General features: G+C 39.3%; 1 protein-coding gene across 2 annotated transcripts in view; it reads right to left on the bottom strand.

Moving 5' to 3' along the window:
* The window catches only part of LOC126190742 (asparagine synthetase [glutamine-hydrolyzing]), a 199560-nt gene that overhangs the window by 44125 nt on the left and 132544 nt on the right, over nucleotides 1–22891 (bottom strand). For both annotated transcript variants that reach the window (XM_049931236.1, XM_049931237.1), the window contains exons 8-9: nucleotides 16174–16381; nucleotides 3980–4153 (exon numbers count right to left, since the gene is read on the bottom strand). In XM_049931236.1, coding sequence (XP_049787193.1) covers nucleotides 3980–4153; nucleotides 16174–16381 — 382 coding nt within the window. The remainder of the gene's footprint in view (nucleotides 1–3979; nucleotides 4154–16173; nucleotides 16382–22891) is intronic.

The raw sequence follows: 22891 nt of genomic DNA, 5'->3' as shown, positions 1-22891 counted from the left end.
TGGAAAGTGTAGACCTAAGGGCATACAGACTTTCACATATATTACAAACAGCCCAATGAAAATACATACCGACTTTCACTTACCAGTGTAAGACAGAGCCTCCCTGGACCTCAAGTTATCTACACTAAGACAGGATATGAGACACAAGAGAAGGATCTACCAGAAGGCATTTACCACTTGGGACAGACAGATTTGACTACAAGAATACAGGTACGCAAAAGCTACATTCAAAACCATGCTAATCACAGCTAGATAAGAACACTGGGAACACTACGATAAGTCCCCCTCTTCTGCTGGCTACGCTAGTGAAGTATGACAGAGCATAACACAGGATTGGAGACAAACAGCACAATATCTGCTGGACAAACTTCTGCCCAATGATGATTGATGAACAGATACACAAGCACAAGCACATTTTATGGAGACATTGTATAGATATGCCTCCTGCCCGTTTGCATGAGAAGAGGTCACAATAGCAATTGCTGGCTTGAAAAACGAAAAAGTGCCAGGATCAGACCATATCGACTTGCAAACATTGCACCAGGTCTCACCACAGATAACCCCATATTTAACGAATCTAATAAATGATGCCCTGAGGTTGGGATGGGCGCCTCTAGTCTGGAAAACAGCCAACACAGTAATTATTAAAAAAGCAACAGATAGGGATCCACCAGAACAAAAATCATACTGACCAATTTGCTTTGTTAAACTCAGTGGCTAAGGTCCATTAGAGGCTTCTGTGTAACTGTCTCCAAGGTCACAGGGAACTCCATGGCTTTAGTCAGCAGCAGTTTGGCTTTACGATGGGAAAATCTATTGACAATGCAATTAATGAGGCTTTCAAAATTGTAGATCACACATTACATACGTATGTAGTTGCAGTTCTTATTGACATTGCTGACACCATTGATAATCTTTGATGGCCAGCATTGTTTGCACGATATCGAAAACTACAGGTACCCCTATCCCTGTACAATAGTCTTTGAGACTATTGTAGGAAAAGACTGGCTGAGTGGCAAGAGGGCACTGCAAGGTTGTAAAAACAGCTACCAAAAGACACAAGGCTCAATCTGCAGGCTCATCTTCTGGGATATCACAACTGAACTGCTCTTGAATTTAATCAAGGGAGATGAATGTTCAGACAGGATCATTGCATTTTCTGATAACCTGTTAGTTGTGATATCAGCCAGCACATGAGCAATGTTGGAAAACAAGGCCAATAGTATGCTACACACAATACAACAATGGTGCAACCAAAACAAATTATTCATAGCAGCTCAAAAAGCAGCATACACAATGATTAAAGGATCACTACAAAGAAACCCAGCAATCAAAGTAAACAGTACCAGCACAAACACAAACATGAAATAGTAACTAAATATCTTGGGGTAGACATCGACAAATGACATAACTTCATTGAACACATATGACTAATCACAAACAAAGCTGAATGTGTACTTCACAAACTAGCAACAATAAATTTGACACGATACAGACTATCACTCACACACATATGAATTTACCACTGTGCACTTTTTGAGTTGCTATGGAGCTTTGCAGGTAGTATATGGGCAGAAAGACTTGCTCTCAACATGATCAGAATCACTGTTAGGTGGGGGCAGAGGAATGTGTTACTTAGACTATCTGGGGCATTCGGCACCACATCACTGTATGTGGTGCTTGGAATGTACTAAATTGATTTAACTATTGGATATTGGGCTGCAACATACTGGATGAAGTTGGGTAGACCTGAGAGAGTGTGGCAGACCACTGGGCAGCACGCAGAAGACAGGTGCCAACTAAAAAATTTTTGTGTGGACACTTGGCAAAAAGTTTGCGATTAGAGTGATAACGGCCTTTGAGTCTATTCATTTTCCCCAATGTCAGGGAATGGTAAGGCTGCACCATGTCAACCCTGGCCAAGGCATGGTTCATTTTGTGACTAGAACTGGCCCTTATCCCAAGCATTTGCAGCACATGTCACTTTCAGAAAGCAGTCGTTACACATGCGGGGAAATTGGTTCCCCAGAACACTTCCTTTTTAAATGCATTAAATACAGGTACTTACTTAATAAAAATAGAACACATAAAGAAAATGACACTATACTATGCACTGAGGAACCCAGACACGTAGAGACAGTTGAGTGCAATCACCAACAACATCTCAAAAGCAGAACATGACATACACAAACAGACTCATCAGGCACAGGAGATGAAGACAGGTTGAAATAGATAGCTTGAGTAGATCCAGTACTGATGATGAACAACACTTACGTAACATACACACATAAAACATACATTACGTAAAACATACACAACTACTCACATGAACATTAATCAAAGATCGCAATTTATATCATATTATGAATACATCTAATCAAAGTAGAAGTAATTAGAGTAGTCTGTATATAGCTATCATGCTAAAACCCATGTTAAACGTGTACCCAATGTTGTTAAGTAGTTACATAAATAAACACATTGTAAATGTACTAATACGAAATAAAACAAGCAAGCAAAATCAAACAGTATAGATACACAATAGAAATAGATCATAATTATTATGCAATTATACAAAACTTGTGGGCCCACTACTCAAAAAGCCTAGTTTTATTCTACAAAAATGTTTTTACATCATTAATAATAGGTTAGTGGTAACTTGTTATTTCTCCTACAACTATGTAGTAACAGTATATAGCTTAATTAGATTATTTGTTGTGTAACCTAACAAACATCAACTCACTCAGCACTCTAACAAACAATACCAACATGGGTTAGATCCACACAGACTGAATAAATCAAGTTTTCTCGAAGAGGGATGTTCATGTGGAGTATTAAAATGGGTAGCACCACATGTGGATGCTGGACTTGAAGTTCAATACCAAGGCCACTTCCCCAGCTGGTCTTGGTGTATCTACTCTTTCCTGTCTTCTTTTATTCTCTTCTTAAATTATACCATAAATTTATAATATCCTACTTCAAAATTACTGTGTTTTTCTTTAAAAAATAAGTGTAATTGCTGTAAGTAAATAACAAATAACACCAAAGTGCAGACAAAAGAACTCCACACAGCCCCACCTCCACACGATTCTGCATGGACAACAATGCACAGGGCCTCAACTGCACAGCACAATTTTGCTGCACCATGGTGCCCATGGATACTGGCTAAGAGGTCTGTGTGAAGCAATAAGGCCTGCATAAATTAATAAGATGGCAGGCCCTATTAGTCATAATGCAGCTTAAAAAAAATGCAATGCAACACCACCTTCAGGCCTTAACTGATGTTGAGTGCGTTAACTCCAATCGTATACACGATCCCATCAGTGGCCAAAATCTATGAACTGGTTTCTGTGGACTGTAACAATGATGATGTGTCTCCAACCATCAATTAGATGGTGGAGACGCATCACTGTTACAGTTTACAAGAAACCAGTTCAGAGATGTTGGCCATTGATGGGATCATGTGTTTGATTAAAGTTAGCTCCCTCAGCATCAATTAAGGCCTAAAGATGGTGTACTGAATCACCAAAACTGGTAGCTATATAATAAACAACATCATAAGGATGGCTGCACATGTCCCACTTCATTACAGCTGTAGCACTATTACCTAGAGGGCACTTGTCATCAGGAGTGCCTTCGACAAGCCCACACCATAATCCAGCATAAAAGCCAGACCAGGATCAGTGTGAGTCTGTTTTGATGTGATCTGTGGAGAGCACCGTTGGTGTGTAGCACTTTGACTTACGTGCTGCTATGATGGACTCTGTCAAAGACGGAATTTTGATATGGTGTCTGTCTGTCTCCCCCCCCCCCCCCCCCCCCCCCACTCTCACTCACTCTCTCACTGTCTCTCTCTCTCTCTCTCTCTCTCTCTCTCTCTCTCTCTCTCTCTCTGTCCCTTTCTCTCTCATACATAGCTATATATTTTTTTCTTTTTTCAGGATGTGAACTATTCATGTAATATGTACAACTGTCTTCTTACCTAAAGGCTTCTTTGTGCCTCCACAGTATTTCTTTTGGAAGTAAGTCTGTCTCATCAAATGCTGATCGAAGCAAGTGTTTCTCTATCCCTTTCTGTGGACACCTCATGGCAGGTGGAAGACCCATGAAGTAATGTGTGAACTGCTGGTCTAGGAATGGTACACGTGCTTCCAAACTGTAAGAACAAAGGTTTGTATATTTTTTAAACAAACACCAGTACCATCTAAACATGATAATACATAAAAAGCTAACAAAGACACACCATTGGGTCATAGCTGACCACAAATGTAACAGTTGTTAACAGAGTTACAGCACTGGAAAATTAGTGTCGACAATTTTGTTTCATAATAAGTCACTTTCAGATATTGTCAAATTAATGAGATGATTGTATTGCTATTGTGGTTATCATCATCAAGTACATAAAAGTATGGTAATCTGTACTCTAATTCCATCATTACCAACTACAAACAAAAATGGGAAGACTAAATTAGAGTTTAAAACTAAAATTCCTGTGAATGATAAAAGAAGAAATGCATTTTAAAGTAGAAAAAGTGCAACAGGATGAATTGGAAATTAGTAATCAAATACCAGCAAAATCCAAAATTTTAGAATCTGAAATGAGAAGAAGTATAAAGCATGAAAAAGCACTAAAGTCACTGGGAACAGAAGCATATACTACTTGATGAAAAACTAAGACAGGGCAAAATGAAAGACAGCTGTAGGTGTCCTGGTTTCTGTTGTACTCGTTGTTGTCAGTGGTGGTGGTGACAGTGGTTTTTCATATGAGGATATTAGGCTTAGGCTCAAACTGGAATATTTAAAAATATACTTTATCCTAACTTGCCAGATTTTTGAGAGGTTTTATGAAGATTTTTATCTTAAATAAACACTAGGAATTATTTAGGCAAGGAAATTGAAATGAAGATAGTTTTACATAGACTTCAGCTGACACAGTTTATTGCCATAAGCTGGGGATTAGACTAGGTTACAAGTATGAACATGATTAAAAGATAAATATAATATGACATCATTGATATTGCATTCTGAAATATTCAGCAACGGACTAAACATAATTTATTTTCAAATATGTGTACTAAGAACTGCCAGTTACTGGTAACTTAAAGGCACAGAAAATTTAGACATAAAAGCACAACAGCTATGTTTACCACAACAATAAAGATTATGAAGCTAGAGAGAAAATGTTTTATTTAAGATGGAATAGAATGAAAGAATGGAAAACTTCACATTTGAAAACTGCATGGTATTTTAGATATCTGGTGTTAATAAACTGCATGGTATTTTAGATATCTGGCGTTAATCTCAGAGTCTCCATTTGCAAAAATAGGACATTTAGTAGTTTTCTGCCAATATCCCTCTTATTCCCAAACTGGAATGGTCTGTTTTCAAAAATTTCCCCAGACATAAATGTACCATGACAATGTTGTTATCTATAAATACCTATGACAACAAGATGTACACTGATGAGCCAAAACATTATGATCACTTGCTTAATAACTTGTTTGTCCCTCTTTGGAATGGAATAATTACTGGGTCTGCATATCAGGGATCCAACAGTTTGTTGGTAGGTTTGTGGAGATATGTGGCATTTGACGTTCAAGCACAGGTCATGTACTTCATGTACATAACAGGCAGCTGATATGCATATGTGGTGATGGTGTCTGATAACAACCCAGATGGGTTCCATACGATGAATGGTGAATCTGGTCACTGAGACATCAATGTGAGTTCACTATAATGTTCCTCAAACCAATGCAGCATGGTTCTGGTTCAGAGACATGGACATTTATGCTGGTGAAAGATAACATCACCGTTAGGGAAGACACCAAGCATGAAGGGATAGAGGTGGTTCGTAGCTGCTAGAATTGCAGGTGGTTCGTAGCTTGTAACGCCGGAAATGCATATCCTCCTATTTCCATTTATTGTACTATAAATTTGTTTTCCTTATTTTTGTTACCTGAATATATAACATTTCTGTGTCTTCGTATATTGTAATTGTTTTACTATTTGTATATATATATATTTATGCATTTATGTCGATGTATAATTGGTTTGTTTCGTAAATATTATTTGTATTTTTACGCTGGGTCTTGTCTAGGGAAAACTGCTATCGAACGATTACATCGATAGGTCGTGTGAAGAATCAAAGTGTGTAGGATCTTTGGTAGTGTTAACTCTGTCGCGTGGAGCGCGGGCTGAGGGCTGAGCAGGCAGAGAGAGTCTGGCTGGGGTAGTGCAGTGGAGCAGGTGTGTTGTATGACGCTTCCGCGAGTTGCCGCGCTTTCGGGGTTTGGCAGCATGTAATTGCGCTCGACTCGCGATGATAGTTTCTGAAATGGTGTCGCGGACGGGAAGCATTAGCTGGCGCACATCAAGAGCCCGTTTCGCCTGGTGACCGTGTCGAGAAGAAGGCGCGCCACCATCCAGCTTCTGCAACAGCGACGGCCGACATTGAGTGACTGTCGCCACCTCCTCGATCGACGGCTTCAAACCTTCAATCAACCAACAAGGAAGACTGGAAGCACGTAAAGTTTTAGAACTGTATGGCAGACCTCAGCTTTTCAAACTGTACCATTTTCGTAACTATAATTACAGCAACTTAGCATGAACATTTGTTGCTCATTGTCCCAATTGCATTACCAAGCAGGGTCCCTTCCTTTTCCGGAATGAACCCGAGTGTCGTTGAAATTCAGACGCCAGCATTAAAGTAACATCATTTCACTGCTTTAATTTCAAAGTTCAGTTAAGCTGTCTACAATATGCAGATTACACAAGCACAAATTAAGAGTGCGAGTTTTGTTACCGTATTTTAGCTTACCTGTGAGTGCAGCTCAGCTTGGTACGTACTAAATTTTACTATTGTTAATTGTTGAGAATCGTTTAATTCAAGTTCAAGGTTAAATCTCTTCTTTCTAAATTGTGTAGGTTCAAGTAGCTTTAGAAATGATTGTTGAGGTAGTCCAAGACTAACTGTATTTTACTGAATTTCGATGTGCTTCAGAAAGAAAGCTCACTATTAACTTCAGTCACTAAATTAACTTTCGATTTTCCTGTTTTATTAATTCTTTTGCTAAATTAAGTCAGAGTGTAGCGAAATTTATTACTTCTGACAAACTTTCAGTTTTCACACTGCACGTGTCAACCTTCAGTTGCCACGCTTCTAGTGCTAAATATATGTGTAATAACCTTTTTTTTTCAGTTACTATAGTAATTGTCCTTAGGATTGGCGACCGTAATTTCCCCCAAATCTCAAATACCTAATTACCGCTAGTTGATTGTTAACGTAACGGCCGCACATTTACTTTCTTTATTAACTTTACCCCTTTTCAAAATTAATTTCCACCTGTTTCATTAGCATTTTTCCTTTCATTTAGATGTGACCCTTTCCTCCCTCTTTACCGACAGATTAACTTCGGTGACGATTGCTTTTCCCAAATTTCCATTAGGTACACGCGGTTTAATTTTTCACTGTCATTAGGGTCGATAAGTGATGGGGAGGTTACACGTGGCGGCCTGGTGACAGGACAATCTTCGAATTTGAGGTTGTTCTGGACACGAATTTTGCATTGTGCAAATCTCGTAACAAAGTACTGGTTACGAAATGTTCAATACGTCAGCCAGAATATTAGTGTGAGGAATCCTAATTAGATTTGAGATTTGGCATTTATATTGAAAATTATTAAAATGAGTGAAGGCAACAATTACCAAAATTTGGTAGGCTTGAATAAGGAACAATCGGTCGAACAGTGGGAAACGCGCACCGCGGTACCCATTGTTCAGGGGCAGGCAGACGCGACCGCCGAAACGCAACAAAGAGCAGAAATGGAATTCCACACTTTAGAAAATGTTTCGGAATCGGAAGTGAAAATCAAATGTGAATCCCTTGATGACGAATACGGGGGGACAATTAAAGAGGAAGCCGCTACGAAAGTAAAACCGGTAGTTTCCGGGAATTTAACTGATTTATTGAATGTTTTGATTAACGAAATCAAGAGTCAATCGGCCAAGCAAGAGGCTCAGTCTGAAAAAATTGAACGAAAGCTAGACAGTCACAACAAAGCTATTAATGTTGTTAACAACAATGTTGGAGTTGTTAACACAAAAGTTGATAAAATCAAAGAAGATATTGTTGTGATTAATACCGAAATCGGTAATCTTAAACAGGAAATGATAGGCGTTCAGGCGGAAATTGCGAGCATAAATGCTCGTTTTTATTCCGAAATTAGCAGAATCGAGAAAAGTGTAGGAGAATCAGTTGCTCCGATCATCGAGAATAAGGTGACGGAACAAATTCAATTAGTGAAAAAAGAGGATCAAAAGAAGGTGGAAACTTTAAAGGCTTTAGTATCCGAAGTAGATACCAAAGTGACGAAGCAGGCTAATACCCGCGAAGAGAAAAAAAGGGAAGTAGAAACGCTTGCGACAACCACTTGCCAAGTAATTACGAGAGTGTCGGAATTAGAAAAGAAACTTGACAAAAAACAGAGCTATGTGCCAATCTATGCACATAGTTCGGAATTGTTGACGAAAGAGGAGCGGTTCGACCCCTTGAAAAAAGGCGGTATACACGCGACGGATTTCATTAAGAATTGTGAAAGAGTTTTACCCAGATCATGGACTAATGAGAGAAAAATTAATGCCATTATTGATGTGTTGGCTGGTGATGCCAAGCGTTGGGGCTTAAACCTCAACATTACGAACCTGACTTTTGATGAATTTAAAGATTTGTTTCTGGCTGAATACTGGTCAGAGCAAAAACAGCAAAGTGTCTGGCGCGAATTTGTCGTATCGAGGCCTTTCGATGCGAATTCGCGCGGTTCGATGAAGGAGTTTTGTGAGGGCTGGATCCGCAAGTTGGAATATTTGCGTGATCGCCGCACGGAATCCGAAATAGTCTGGGAACTCTACAAGAAGCTTCCAGATGACACAAAACGCTACGTAGGAAGCAATTACAGAACAATCAGTGAGTTCCTGGAAAGAGTTGAGGACGAGGACAATTGGCGCAATAATCGCGATAGTGGTAGAGGCCGTGGTAACAACTGGTACCACAGCAACCACAACGATGATAACTATGGGAATAATGCATACCGCAACTTTGGCAGCAATAACAATAATGGTTCGGACCGTAATAACAATCGGTACAATGCAAATAATAACAGGAATTACGGAAACCAGTATCATACTAGCATGATACAGGCTTCGCAGAATAGTAATAACGCCAGAGGGTGTGATCAGCCGCCTCAGCAGCATCCGGGGAGCGTATTTGCTGGGACGAGACAGGGAAACCTTTAGCCGCGCCGGTGAGGGGCCGACCGGGCGTGGAGAAATTTTGGAGGCCCAATAACAGGAGAAAACCCAGGTGTCGTCGTTATGAAAATTCCGTATGGAATAATCAACGGCGGGAGAGTGTGCCAGTGTTAGGAGAAAGGAGTGCGCTCACAAGTAGTAGATCAGCTGTATACACGGCAGTAGGAAGTACATTCACTGTCAGTGAGAACAATTTAAGTAGTGTTCCGGAAATCTATTATAAAGTGGCAGCTGTAATACCCACAGCGGAACTGGAGATTGAGTTCAAGAATGATTCGCAAGTGTTGAGAGAAGATCAGATGTCGGATAAAACGTCCGTCATCGAGCGAGGGGATGCAGAGAGGGATGAGGTCTGGTTAAGGCAGTTCGGTCGCTTATACGACGAACTAAGAGATTATAGGGGTCTGTATGGGAGAAGCGTTAATGGGGAGCGCGGGCAGGATTTGCCGCGTCTCGTCCCGCAGGAAGATAGTGTTTGTGAAATGATAGAAAGTTCTGGCCCTAACCGGCAGACTTTACTAGAAATAGTTCATGTTAATGGGGAGCACGACCAAGATTCGTCGTGTTTCGTCCCGCAGGAGTTGGATGTTGAAGCAGTAACGGAAAGTTCTGGCCCTGACCGGCAGACTTTACCGAAAGTTATAGTGTTAGAAGTGGCCGACCCATCCGACGCAAAACTCCAGTTTAAACATTGCGAGAGTATTAAGGAGAAAGATTACGAAAATTTTAGTGATAGCCAGACACGATTGGTAGAAAAGCACATAGATTACAGCGTGTATGAGGTTAGAGCTGACATTATACGGTCAGATGATAACAGTGTGGGTTGCGCAGATCTAGAGGAAGTAATTGCAGATACTACTGGGCACATTTCTCTAGGTAGATTGGCAGATGAGATCAATCTGACTAAAGAGGAATCAACGAAGGTGACAATTAGTGAATTGATAGCAAAGCAACACTCACTAGTTGACGAGTTAGAGGAAAAGGTTTCGATATTGGAGGCGAAGCTACAGACTAAGCCTCAGGACAAACGTGCTGAAATTAAAACTGTATGTGAACAGAGGCTGAAAAAGCCGCCAGATAAGCCGGATTTAGGATCAAAGCCGGATGGTTTTTTTCTGGAATGACCTGGATATAGACGAGGATTTACTGTGGGAAATACAGAAACAGTCGAGGACAGGTGTAGACAGATAGTAGTGTCTGTTAATATGCATGACCTACAACTAAACGTGTTGATTGACACCGGTGCAGAATTGAGTGCTGTATCTGCAAAAATATTTGAGTTACTGAAAGACAGACCCGGCATCGTAGTTAGCCAGTAACAGGAGTGAAAATTATCGGTGCTACTGGGAAGGCCAGTAAACCGGTCACAAAACAGATTTTTGTCCACTTCGAGATATGTGGGGCACGATTTGAACAAGAGTTTGTCGTCGTGCCAGACTTAACTACGGAAGTAATTATCGGGTTGGCTTGGCTATTAAAGTACCGTGCAGTGATTAATTGTGAAAGCAAAACTTTGACATGTATGTCACAAGATAAAACAATAGTAGTTAATTTTGATGAGGCAGGAGACGGTGTGAATAGGCAATACCAGCCTATACACATTGTTAAGTGGCCGGATGCCATTGACGTAGGTATGAATTTGAACTACTGTAATGTGAGGAATCTCGGCATTGACAATATTGTAGAAAGTGATTTGGAAAGTATTGTAGACGGTGTGTCAAACATAACACACGAACAAAGACGAGGCCGAATTTGCCGTACCTATTGCCATCACAACCATAGGACATGGGGCAAATATGTAGCAGTATTTGAGAGAATTATGAACACCTTGAGACATGAATCGACGGGATTTTCTCCAGAGGAAATCCTGTTGGATGACAGAAGTAAAAGTTTAGTGGAAGAGATAATCAAATTCCCTCCACGGATTAACATTAGTATTGGTGTGAAAAAAGATCGTTTGAAGCTAAAACCGATGCTCGCATACGTCGTCATGACGCTACAGCGCGTTTTGCTAAGTTTGCAATCGGAGACTTAGTACTTGTAAAAGCTCATGAGAAATCGAGCGAGATAGACCATGAAATCTCTAAATTTAAGTTTGTTTATAATGGACCATATAAAGTCATTGGTATACCTCACACAAATGCTTATTGCTTAGAGTATCCAAGCTCTGGAAAACTATTAGGTATACGGAACATTGTAGACTTGAAATTGTACCAACCTAGGATCGATTAATACCACACAATGGGTAATTTGTACAGTATGTAAAATAGAGTGTAAGATTTAACGATTTGCTGGATTGCCATGCTTTTGACTGACCAAGGTCATTAAAGAAGTTGTAATTAATAAGTAATTAATTTTGATTAATCAATTTAAAAATCCAAGCTGCTAGTTTAAGTTTTCAGCTGAGTCACAGTAGATTAAGGAATGTAAATATGATTTTGTAAATAGCTGTAAGATTCCATAAATATGTGATTTACTAGTCATTGCCGATGTACTTAGACGCTGTTTTAAGTTTCAGGCTAGAACATGCGTGTGATGATGGACAGTGTTGAGTTATCCACTGTGATAGTATTAAGGGACTCCTTGAGATTACTCGGGAGTAAGTTTTACCTAAGGAATTCAGTGAAACGGACGTTCTGGAAATGCCGTTACACAGGCGAGTGAGATCAAGCGTGCCACACAGGCGGGCGCAACAATATTGGCGAGGCGGAGCCGCTGTCGGCTCTTGTGTCGCTGTCGGCTCTTGTGCCGCTGTCGGCTCTTGTGCCGCTGTCGGCATTCTTTGTACTTGCGAGTACGGAAGGCGGAATTGCTTTTCTTCCTGGACAGCTGAAAGAATTCTACTGTCAATATTTATGGTTTTTTCGATCTGCTGAATATTATTTTCTTGTTTAGCATTAAATGCACACTCATGACGAGAATATTAATTATGAAAAGTTTATATAAAATACGTATTCTATGTAATTAATTATTAATTTGCGTATTTTGATATACCTGTTTTTTATGACCATGTAATCTGATTAATTTTGTAAATAGTATTCCATTTCTTGATACTGCTAGGAATTTTGATTTTTAGAATAGCTAAACCATTTTCTATGTTTTCTATGAATTTTAATATGTTGTCAACCTGTTTTATTTTGATCAAGATGACAGAGTGGAATAAGATTAGGAGTGTCTCCACTCAATTATTATCGTCTAAAAATTGGTTTATGGTTAATTAGGCGAATGCTAAATTTTGTTGATGTTTTGAGCATATGCATTTCCGCTGTTTCTTTTTTGGGACATTTTCTGAGTCTGTTTAGGTTACACGAACATCCTCAGACAATGTGGGGCACGTGTAACGCCGGAAATGCATATCCTCCTATTTCCATTTATTGTACTATAAATTTGTTTTCCTTATTTTTGTTACCTGAATATATAACATTTCTGTGTCTTCGTATATTGTAATTGTTTTACTATTTGTATATATATATTTATGCATTTATGTCAATGTATAATTGGTTTGTTTTGTAAATATTATTTGTATTTTTACGCTGGGTCTTGCCTAGGGAAAACTGCTATCGAACAATTACATCGATAGGTCGTGTGAAGAATCAAAGTGTGTAGGATCTTTGGTAGTGTTAACTCTGTCGCGTGGAGTGCGGGCTGAGGGCTGAGCAGGCAGAGAGAGTCTGGCTGGGGTAGTGCAGTGGAGCAGGTGTGTTGTGTGACGCTCCCGCGAGTTGCCGCGCTTTCGGGGTTTGGCAGCATGTAATTGCGCTCGACTCGCGATGATAGTTTCTGAAATGGTGTCGCGGACGGGAAGCATTAGCTGGCGCACATCAAGAGCCCGTTTCGCCTGGTGACCGTGTCGAGAAGAAGGCGCGCCACCATCCAGCTTCTGCAACAGCGACGGCCGACAATGAGTGACTGTCGCCACCTCCTCGATCGACGGCTTCAAACCTTCAATCAACCAACAAGGAAGACTGGAAGCACGTAAAGTTTTAGAACTGTATGGCAGACCTCAACTTTTCAAACTGTACCATTTTCGTAACTATAATTACAGCAACTTAGCATGAACATTTGTTGCTCATTGTCCCAATTGCATTACCAAGCAGGGTCCCTTCCTTTTCCGGAATGAACCCGAGTGTCGTTGAAATTCAGACGCCAGCATTAAAGTAACATCATTTCACTGCTTTAATTTCAAAGTTCAGTTAAGCTGTCTACAATATGCAGATTACACAAGCACAAATTAAGAGTGCGAGTTTTGTTACCGTATTTTAGCTAACCTGTGAGTGCAGCTCAGCTTGGTACGTACTAAATTTTACTATTGTTAATTGCTGAGAATCGTTTAATTCAAGTTCAAGGTTAAATCTCTTCTTTCTAAATTGCGTAGGTTCAAGTAGCCTTAGAAATGATTGTTGAGGTAGTCCAAGACTAACTGTATTTTACTGAATTTCGATGTGCTTCAGAAAGAAAGCTCACTATTAACTTCAGTCACTAAATTAACTTTCGATTTTCCTGTTTTATTAATTCTTTTGCTGAACTAAGTCAGAGTGTAGCGAAATTTATTACTTCTGACAAACTTTCAGTTTTCACACTGCACGTGTCAACCTTCAGTTGCCATGCTTCTAGTGCTAATTATATGTGTAATAACCTTTTTTTTTTTTCAGTTACTATAGTAATTGTCCTTACGACTGGCGACCGTAATTTCCCCCAAATCTCAAATATGTAATTACCGCTACTTGATTGTTAACGTAACGGCCGCACATTTACTTTCTTTATTAACTTTACCCCTTTTCAAAATTAATTTCCACCTGTTTCATTAGCATTTTTCCTTTCATTTAAATGTAACCCTTTCCTCCCTCTTTACCGACAGATTAACTTCGGTGACGATTGCTTTTCCCAAATTTCCATTAGGTACACGCGGTTTAATTTTTCACTGTCATTAAGGTCGATAAGTGAGGGGGAGGTTACAAGCTGTTAGCATGTCTTCAACTAATGTCGCAGGTTCCACAATAATATGCTCCCACCAGCCTGCATGTGTAGTGCACTGCACATTTTGAGCTGCCATTTACCTCGGTGTTTGTGGAGATGACCATCAACCTAGTGTACCATAAATGTAATTCACTGAAAGAGCCAACACGTTTCCATTGATCAATGGTTGAATCCCAATGGTCCTGTGCTCACTGCAATCATAACTGACGAAGTCATTTGATCAACGTGTGAACACATAGGGGTGGTCTGCTGCAGAGCTCCATGTTCAACAATGTACAATGAATGGTGTGTTCTGAAACACTTGCGCATGCACCAGCATTGCAAACTTTCAGCGGAGATGCCCCAGATCACCACCTATCCTACTTAACAGAACAGACAGGCCTCCGAACCCCACATTCTGTGAAGAGTCTTGGACATCCAATATTTAGCACTTAGTGGTAGTTTCACTGTCCTACCTCTTTCTGTATGTGCTCACAACAGTAGCATGTGAACATTCAATCACTTTTGCTGTTTTCAAGACACTCATCCTCAGGCTCTGCATAATAATAATCTACCCTTCCTCAAAGTTGCGTATCTCAACGGATTTCCCCATTTGCAGCCCATATCCTAACTAGGCTGATCTCCCATCCATGTCTGCACCACTTAAATACTTTTACTGCAGTGTGATGTGCCGCAACACCACTAGGGTGGCATGCAGCATCACAGCGGGCAGTGGTCATAGTTTATGTCTGGGTACCTCCATGTATAAATTCAGTAAAATCTTTCGGGAAGCAGTTAATGCTCATTGCCAAAGTAAATGCATACCACTGTTTGGTAGATCACGATTCCTCCTCAAGTGCAGGATGATACACTAGCTATCTTTTATAATAATGTATTTCAGAAAGTGGTGGTACTTTTCTAGTGGTCACATGTAAACATTTTGGACAGCCAGAGAATGAACTTTCTATAATGATTAAAAGGAATAAGCTTCCTATAATATTAAGTCAAGAACAGTCTTCAACTAATCTCAGAGTAAGGACATGGTCTGCGGTCACAAAAATAAATACAACTGCTAGGGAGAAAGGAAAAATCATTGTAAGCAGGGTCAGGATCATGTTTGACTGTGTACTGAATATCGCTGAGGAATATGAAAGACACAAAAGGGTTGCACATTTTAATTAAGAGATTCCAGTTGTAACACAGCACTCACTGACACCACAAGTGTCTCCGCCACATCTTGTTTTTAACTACTTTCCTGCATCTGTCTGTACCTTCCTTTTAAACGTTTGAGCCACTACCTCTATAAATAACCACAAACACCACCCCTTGATTACATTAAATGTAGTCAACACAGTTCCTTTGGACATTTTGCATCATAAACAGAATAACGCAGGCACTGCAATATCTTATGTCTGTTATGACTGGCCAACTGCTGCCTATATGGCAGTACAAGGAGTGATCTATGATTGTGAGACACGTGATCAGCATGTCACCAAACCCTCCAGCCTTTATTGTCAGGAGATGAACCCTGATAATGTCGCTGCTTCTTTATTCATGTAGCTCCTCATCTGGCCTCTCAAGGGGTGAGTGGACCCTGTAACAGACCTCCCTACCTCAGAAAAAATCTGAGGAGGTACCAGGAACCAAATCTGGGGTCCTTCTGTCTGAAAGGCAGAGTCGCTAACCATTCAGCTACCATTACAGGTAATGACTAAAGACAGCTGAAATCTTGATTCATATGTTGCCTTTTGTGACATCACTGTTTCTTGTTTCCTTGTCTGCTGATTTTCAAAATGTTGATGTTGCACAAACATCATATGTTTATTACAACATACTTTTTAACAACCATACCATAATTTGGATCTGCTGCACTAAAATACAAAAATTATATCAAATATACACTGCAAAACTTACCAAAATGCTGCTAAAGTACGATCCACACGAAGTCCATCATAAAGATAAATATCTTTCAACAGGCGCAAGCTCTCTTCAGCACCTGCCTGAGCATCTGGAGCATCCCTGAAGTATATATATCCTTCACACAACTCATCTGCACCCTCCCCACTGAATATTACAGTAGAATCAGTATGAGCCTTTATGTATCGTGCTATTAGGTACATACCTGTAATAAGATTAATATCTATGTAAAAAAAATCTCTGTTCTCTCTATAGTTTCTGGTACTGCAATCATCCATGCAATATCATACAGTAACGTATGAATGGAGCTAGCTTAGCATCACTAGACTTTGCTAATAAACAGCAAATAAAACCCTGCCTAGTCATGAAAAACAAAAAACCCAGAAATGAAATATATTACAGACCTCTTTGGCTTGCTATGACACATATTTGAATTTCATACAAAGTGTAGGCTACTATAAATGGTTTGCTAAGTATTATGTGTATGAATATGATTGATGCATGAATAGAACTATAAACCCACCAAGCTAGCCTTGTGCCCACCAGTTGGCTTTAAGAGTGCAGTGCCTTGAGGAAATGGTGACAAGGAAGAAAAGAATTTGTGAGTTGGAATATGCAAGATGTTTATCTGTTATAGCAGTTCATTCAGAAGTAATTACGGAAAATAACTGCCATACAAACAGAGCATTGTGCATTGACAGACCCACTCCCCACTCGACCACGCCCTTGGAGCATTGATTTTCCTCGAACATCCACATCATTGGATTGGGTGTAGTGTCGCTCTGTTCCTTGCTCCCCCCCTCCCCCAGGTTGCCTGATGTAATGTCTCATGACTTTTTTCCTTTGAGTGTGACTTGCACAGACTATTTTATGTACCCCCCGCTGCCGAGAACACTGAACCAGCTAAGAGAACACATCAGTGCTGCTGAGATAACAAACTGATAGGATGTTGCTCCATAGTGTATGAAAGGACATAGACTACCACTTGCATGTATTAGTCCACCATGATATATTGCAGCTGGGAGTGGGGCAACTTCAGACGGTTCGTGTGTTTACCTGTGTGCTTGAAGCTGATTAGATTGAGAATTGCTGTTTTCACAAACAGACAACGTGCCTATGAAACTATTCAGAATTCCACATTGTATATGACAGCAGCAAAAACTGATGTTGTTTTTGTATACTGTCTTGTCACCATGCGTCTCTGATAACAGCCACAAGAGACCGAGTGCAATAATGCCGTGATAGGATAGTAACCAGAGGGAACTCCGTAGAACATTTGTACACAGCAAAATGAAAATTTGGTGAGTTAATTGTTTTATTCATACAACAATCGCATTTACACATGTAATACTTTAGAAAATATAGATCTCTGAAAAAGAATTAATCATTTATATCAGCCCTGTATCTACCAACTGTATGATGTTTTAGTAAAGAACTGTCATTCAGAATATTACATAGCTTGATAACTGCTAAGGAACATCTGACACTTGCTAAGAAAAAAACAGCCAATTTCTACAAAACAGCCAACACTTGCTAGAGAACACCTGACCAAAGATAGTAAAAGGAAATGTAGATGGCAGGATGTGTTAACTGCAGCAAAGCATGGATTCAACAGGCCGTATGGTATGGTAACATGTCTGCAAGACATCATTTGTGTGCTTATAATCATGAATGAGCAGTTGGAGGGCTCAAAACCACTCAAAGTATCACTACTGTGGCTGCAGAAATGGGTGTGTTCAAAAGTGTCATCTTGCAATTAAAGAAGGCAACTGGAGGTTGAAATGCTATGCAAAAGCTTGCAAGTGGTCATAAATGGACTGCGACACTACAAGAGAATTGCTATGTCACCCTAGTGGTGAAAAGAAACAGAAATGTCACTCCTAGCCAGATCACTGCAGAACTTGCAACTGCTACTGGCACATGTGCATTTGCATTTTGTACTTTAATCTTGTTAAGCCAGATGTCCAACCATCATTGTTTTTGTTCAGGAGTGAAGATGTGTGGTGTATACTTTGCACATACTTTTCTCTTCTTCAAAACATTCTTGAGAATGTTTTGAACACTTGATTTAATTATGCTGCTTCTTTGCAATTTGCAACACAACAATGTTGCCACACTACAGTTGCACGTCCACTGCTTAACACTACCTGTTCACAGCAGACTAGTTGAATGCCTATCTGTTGTTTACAGTGGTTAGTTCAAGGAGCCACCTTGTGCTGACATCCCTTACACCAAAAATAAAATCAGTCTTAGATCTTTTTGTATGGAAAGTGTAATTGAAAACATTCATCAAATTGTAAAAGTAGTATGAAATTTCATAAAAGAAAAACAACAAGTAAACCATATGCAAAAGCTCTTGTATTTATATTAGCAAAAATACTTTATAATATAATTTATGTCAAGGAATTTAATGAAGACTGTTGACTCATTCAACATATTATCTTTTGAAAAATTATTCATGAAAGGTAAATTCTACATCTACATCCATACTCCACAAGCCACCTGACGGTGTGTGGTGGAGGGTAAGACAAAAAGTAAGATAAAAAGTTAACAAAGCTTGATACGTACTAGCTGTTAAAAGACTATAAAAATGATGACAGTAGTGACTGCAAGGCCTATTATCTCCTTAGACTTAATTTTGAAACAATCTCAGTTCAAAGAAGGAAAGGAGTAAGGAAGGAAGATTGGGGTTTAACACACCTTCAGCACTGAGATCATTAGAAATGAAGCACAAGTTCAGGGACAAGGAAGGAAACTGGAGCTATTTAATGAAATCATGAAAAACCTAAATCAGGATGGCCAGATGCAGATTTGAACCTTTGTCATCACAAATGCAAGTCCAGCGTGCTAGCCACAGTACCATCTAACATAGTTCCTCAGTTCAACCATGGTTCATTCAGTCTTAGTTTAAGGTCATTATTGTCACATTTTCATTTTGTTTTTAATGTTCTGACGATTTTTTTGAAGAACATCAAAGATCGGTGTGACCAATGAGTCATTCCTCACACAGTCACATGACAAACTGCATGGTCTACATCTGAATGTTTCCAGTAAGAGATTACTCACACAGCTACTTTCCAAAAGCATTCAAAATGTAAACAGAGTTCTGTCTTCTCACTGTCTGTGTTTTTTTAATAATTTCACTATGCCATTTTTTGGGTAAATGCTTTCAAAAGACAGAGCTGCTGATTAACTGTAGACACAGTTACAACAATCAGTGATGAATAGCAGCTCTGACAGCACAAAGGGTAAGAATCACATGAAACACCTTTCAACTTTTCATATCAAAGCATAGGAAGCTTGTTTGAAAAGCTTGTGTCATTACAGGAAATTAAAAAATCTTACGGTATGTCTATGGATGTTCTGTGCTTAATAGAACTCATTTGAAAGTTGAAGAAATTGAATGGATGCACCTAGACAGTTACAAGTTAATAACACATTATTTTAAGTGAAAAATTATGAAATAGGGAGTGGCTATGCACAAATAAAGTGAAATAAAGTAACATATTATAGACGTAAAGACACACTGCCCTGAAGTGCTTTTTTTCTTAGTATGGTACTTAGTAAAACTTTGAAATATACAAGATAATGGTCCTGATAAGTTACACATCCATGGCAGCAAACAGTTTAACTTCATTAAACAACTGCAAAGGATACTAGTAAGACTTAGCCTCAGAAATAACTTGAAAGTGAATGTATGTGAAGATTTACATATTAATTTCCTCCGCGGTAAGTCTGTTATAGGGTAATTTGAGTTGCTGATGTCAGGCTTTGGTTTAATCCCTGCTGCAACATTCCCACCAAGAACAGTATCAGATAGTGCACAGTGATTGCTAATTTATTTCTATATTCAACAGTCTTTCAGGATGTAAATGTGAACCACACAGTAAATAGTACAGCTGACTATGATGGTCAAATGATAGTTGTTAAAGCACTCTGGTTTGACTAAAATAATAAATTCTGGCTCAGTCACACTATTCAGGAAAAATATGTAGGATTTTTAATGAGAAGAAGTTTATCAAGAACAACAGGAGATGAAAAATGTAAGTCTTCCTTAAAAATATTCTTACAACAGCATACACACAGTTTTACTTTACTATGAGTCAGGGAAAATTACAGTGAAAACCTAGAAAAAAGTGACTAACATCTGGGATCAAAGTATCATGTAGCAGGAAGAGAGAGTGTTATTTAATGCTTATGACCAGCTCTCATCAAGCGTGAAAAGGACTCTGTTTTACAAGCAGTACTTTAAAATTATTCACAGGGTCATGAAAAATGCAGTAACTAACTATATATTATGAACAAAAAATACATAATCCCAATAACACAGTAATGGCAATTTATAGCATTATTCCTCGTGGATGTAAGAAAATATATATCTGGCACTGAAACACGCTCACAAGATCTCTTGAGCGACTATTGTAGCAAGTACAATGCAGATCCTTTCAAAGCAGATACACTTAAAGTGTGAGAAGAAACATAGCTGAACAAAGAAGGAAGATATGGGCTAAATCACTATGCAACCTGGACATGAAACAGAACAGTTGAACAGTGTGAATGCTGATAAAAAAAACCTTAGCAACGATCCTATGGGCATTGAGTACAAATATCACTCTGAACCAGATTGCTCACCAACTGCCCTGAATGGCAAGAAAAGACAGAAGACGACTAGGTTGAATCTCAAACAAAATGTAGGAGGAGAGAATGAATCTCTAGAAACTCCATTCTCACTTGAAGAAATTGGAAGAGCAATGCAAGAACTGAAATAAAATAAAGCTGCAGGCCATGGTGGCATGCAAACTGAACAAATAAAGCAGTCTGGTCCAAAAGCTAATGAATGGCTATTGAGGATGATGAACAGATGTTTGGAAACATTTCAGAATCCCAAATGATGGAGGAAAGCACAAGTAATAGCATTACTAAAGCCTGGTAAACAGCAGACTGGGCCAAAAAATTTCTGTCCTATTTCCTCAACCTGCCTCATACATAAGTTATGTAAAAGAATAATTCTGTCAAGAATAGCAACCAAAATCGATACAAAATTTACCCCTGAACACATTGGATTCAGACCAGGGAAAGCATGTTGTAGTCAACTACTAAATTTGACTCAGCACACTGAAGACAGTTTTGAAGTGAAACTGATAACTGCTGCTGTCTCTGTTGGCCTTTCCACTGCACACGATACAGTAAACCACCAACAATAACTCACAAAAGTCTATGAAATAATAAAGGATATTCAACTGATTTACACGTTAAGAGGCACAATGCAGAATCAAAGATTCAACGTAACCCTCCAAGGAAAGAAAAGCTGATGAAGAAATGAAAAGAATGGATTATCATAAGAAAGAGTTCTTTCTCCTCTTTTGTACAATATGCACACAAATGACCAGCTGGAAATAGAGATTCATATAAGCAAACAACACTGCCATTACTGCTCAAGAAGGAAGAAGAAGAAGAAGAAGAAGAGGTTAAAAGAAAATTGTGAGAGGTGTTTCACACCTTGTAGGAAATCACCTACAACCTAACCCAGAAAAAATGCAAGTATGCGCATTCCACTTGCGCAATGTAACACCTTCAAGACAGTTGGAAATACAATGAAGAGGAATTAAACTACAACACTGCACCAAACCAAAATACTTGGTAGTCACCCTAGACCATACATAGTTATTTAAAAAATGCTGCATTGATCTAAACGGAAAAATATGTGTAAGAAAGTAAACTGACTGGTTCAGCATGTGGAGCACAACCTGAAGTTCTTCAATCATTAGCAGTGGGACTCTGTTTTGCAGCCAGAGAATAGGTGGCACCAATAAAGGAGGTGTGTTGCCAGTCTACACAATTAGATGTCACTTTAAAGGAGATTGTTAGTATTATCACCAGGTGCCTGAAGCCTACACCTGTCCACAAAACTTATCAACTTACAGCCATAGCACCACCAAATATGAGATGCAAAACAGCCAGAGAAACAGAGACAAAAAAGTAGTAAATTGACCCATGGCACGTAATGTATGACCATCAAACAGTTCCAACTTGCCTTAAGTCAAGGAAGAGCTTTATTTAGAAGGCGAACCCGAGACCCACCGCCTATCTTTATGGTTGCACTCTCTGTACAATAAAAACCTGCACCCCAAAGAGGAAACACAAAATGGCAGCAACTACTGTACAGTAGATGGAGAGCAGTGAATAGATTAAGAAAAGAACTCACAAAATGCAAAGCAAACATGGCTAAGTGGGGCTACTCTGAAGATGACTAGTGTGAATGTGGAGACACACAGATGACTGAAGATTTGCTCATGTGCCCATGGATGAGGTTTCTTTGCACAGCAGATTATCTATTTTTGTGCTCTGACAAGGCCATTAAAGCAACAGAGTTTTGGGTGAAGGAAGTTTAGATGTTTTTGCTCAGACACACAAACTAAAGTACCATATTTAACGGACTATAAGAGGCACTTTTTTCTTCAAAAAACTGCCTTCAGAATTCAGGGACATATTATACCCAAAATTAAATTAAAATGTCCAGTGTTTGAATTAAAATTCTCAAAAGTCTTAAAAACAGCTGTATATCTGATGCCATGGGAAACCTACCTCTACCTGGCAACATTGGATTCAACTGGCAGTAGCACTACACCAATATGACAAACATGAGCTGCAGGGATTCAAAAAGTTGCTAACACTGTCTCCCTCCCACCCTGCTATCACAAACCCAGAACACTGT

Source organism: Schistocerca cancellata, chromosome 6, assembly GCF_023864275.1.
Source record: "Schistocerca cancellata isolate TAMUIC-IGC-003103 chromosome 6, iqSchCanc2.1, whole genome shotgun sequence".
NCBI classification, from domain to species: domain Eukaryota; kingdom Metazoa; phylum Arthropoda; class Insecta; order Orthoptera; family Acrididae; genus Schistocerca; species Schistocerca cancellata.
The sequence above is the reverse complement of the archived record's forward strand: the minus strand, read 5'-3'. Positions and strand labels throughout refer to the sequence as shown.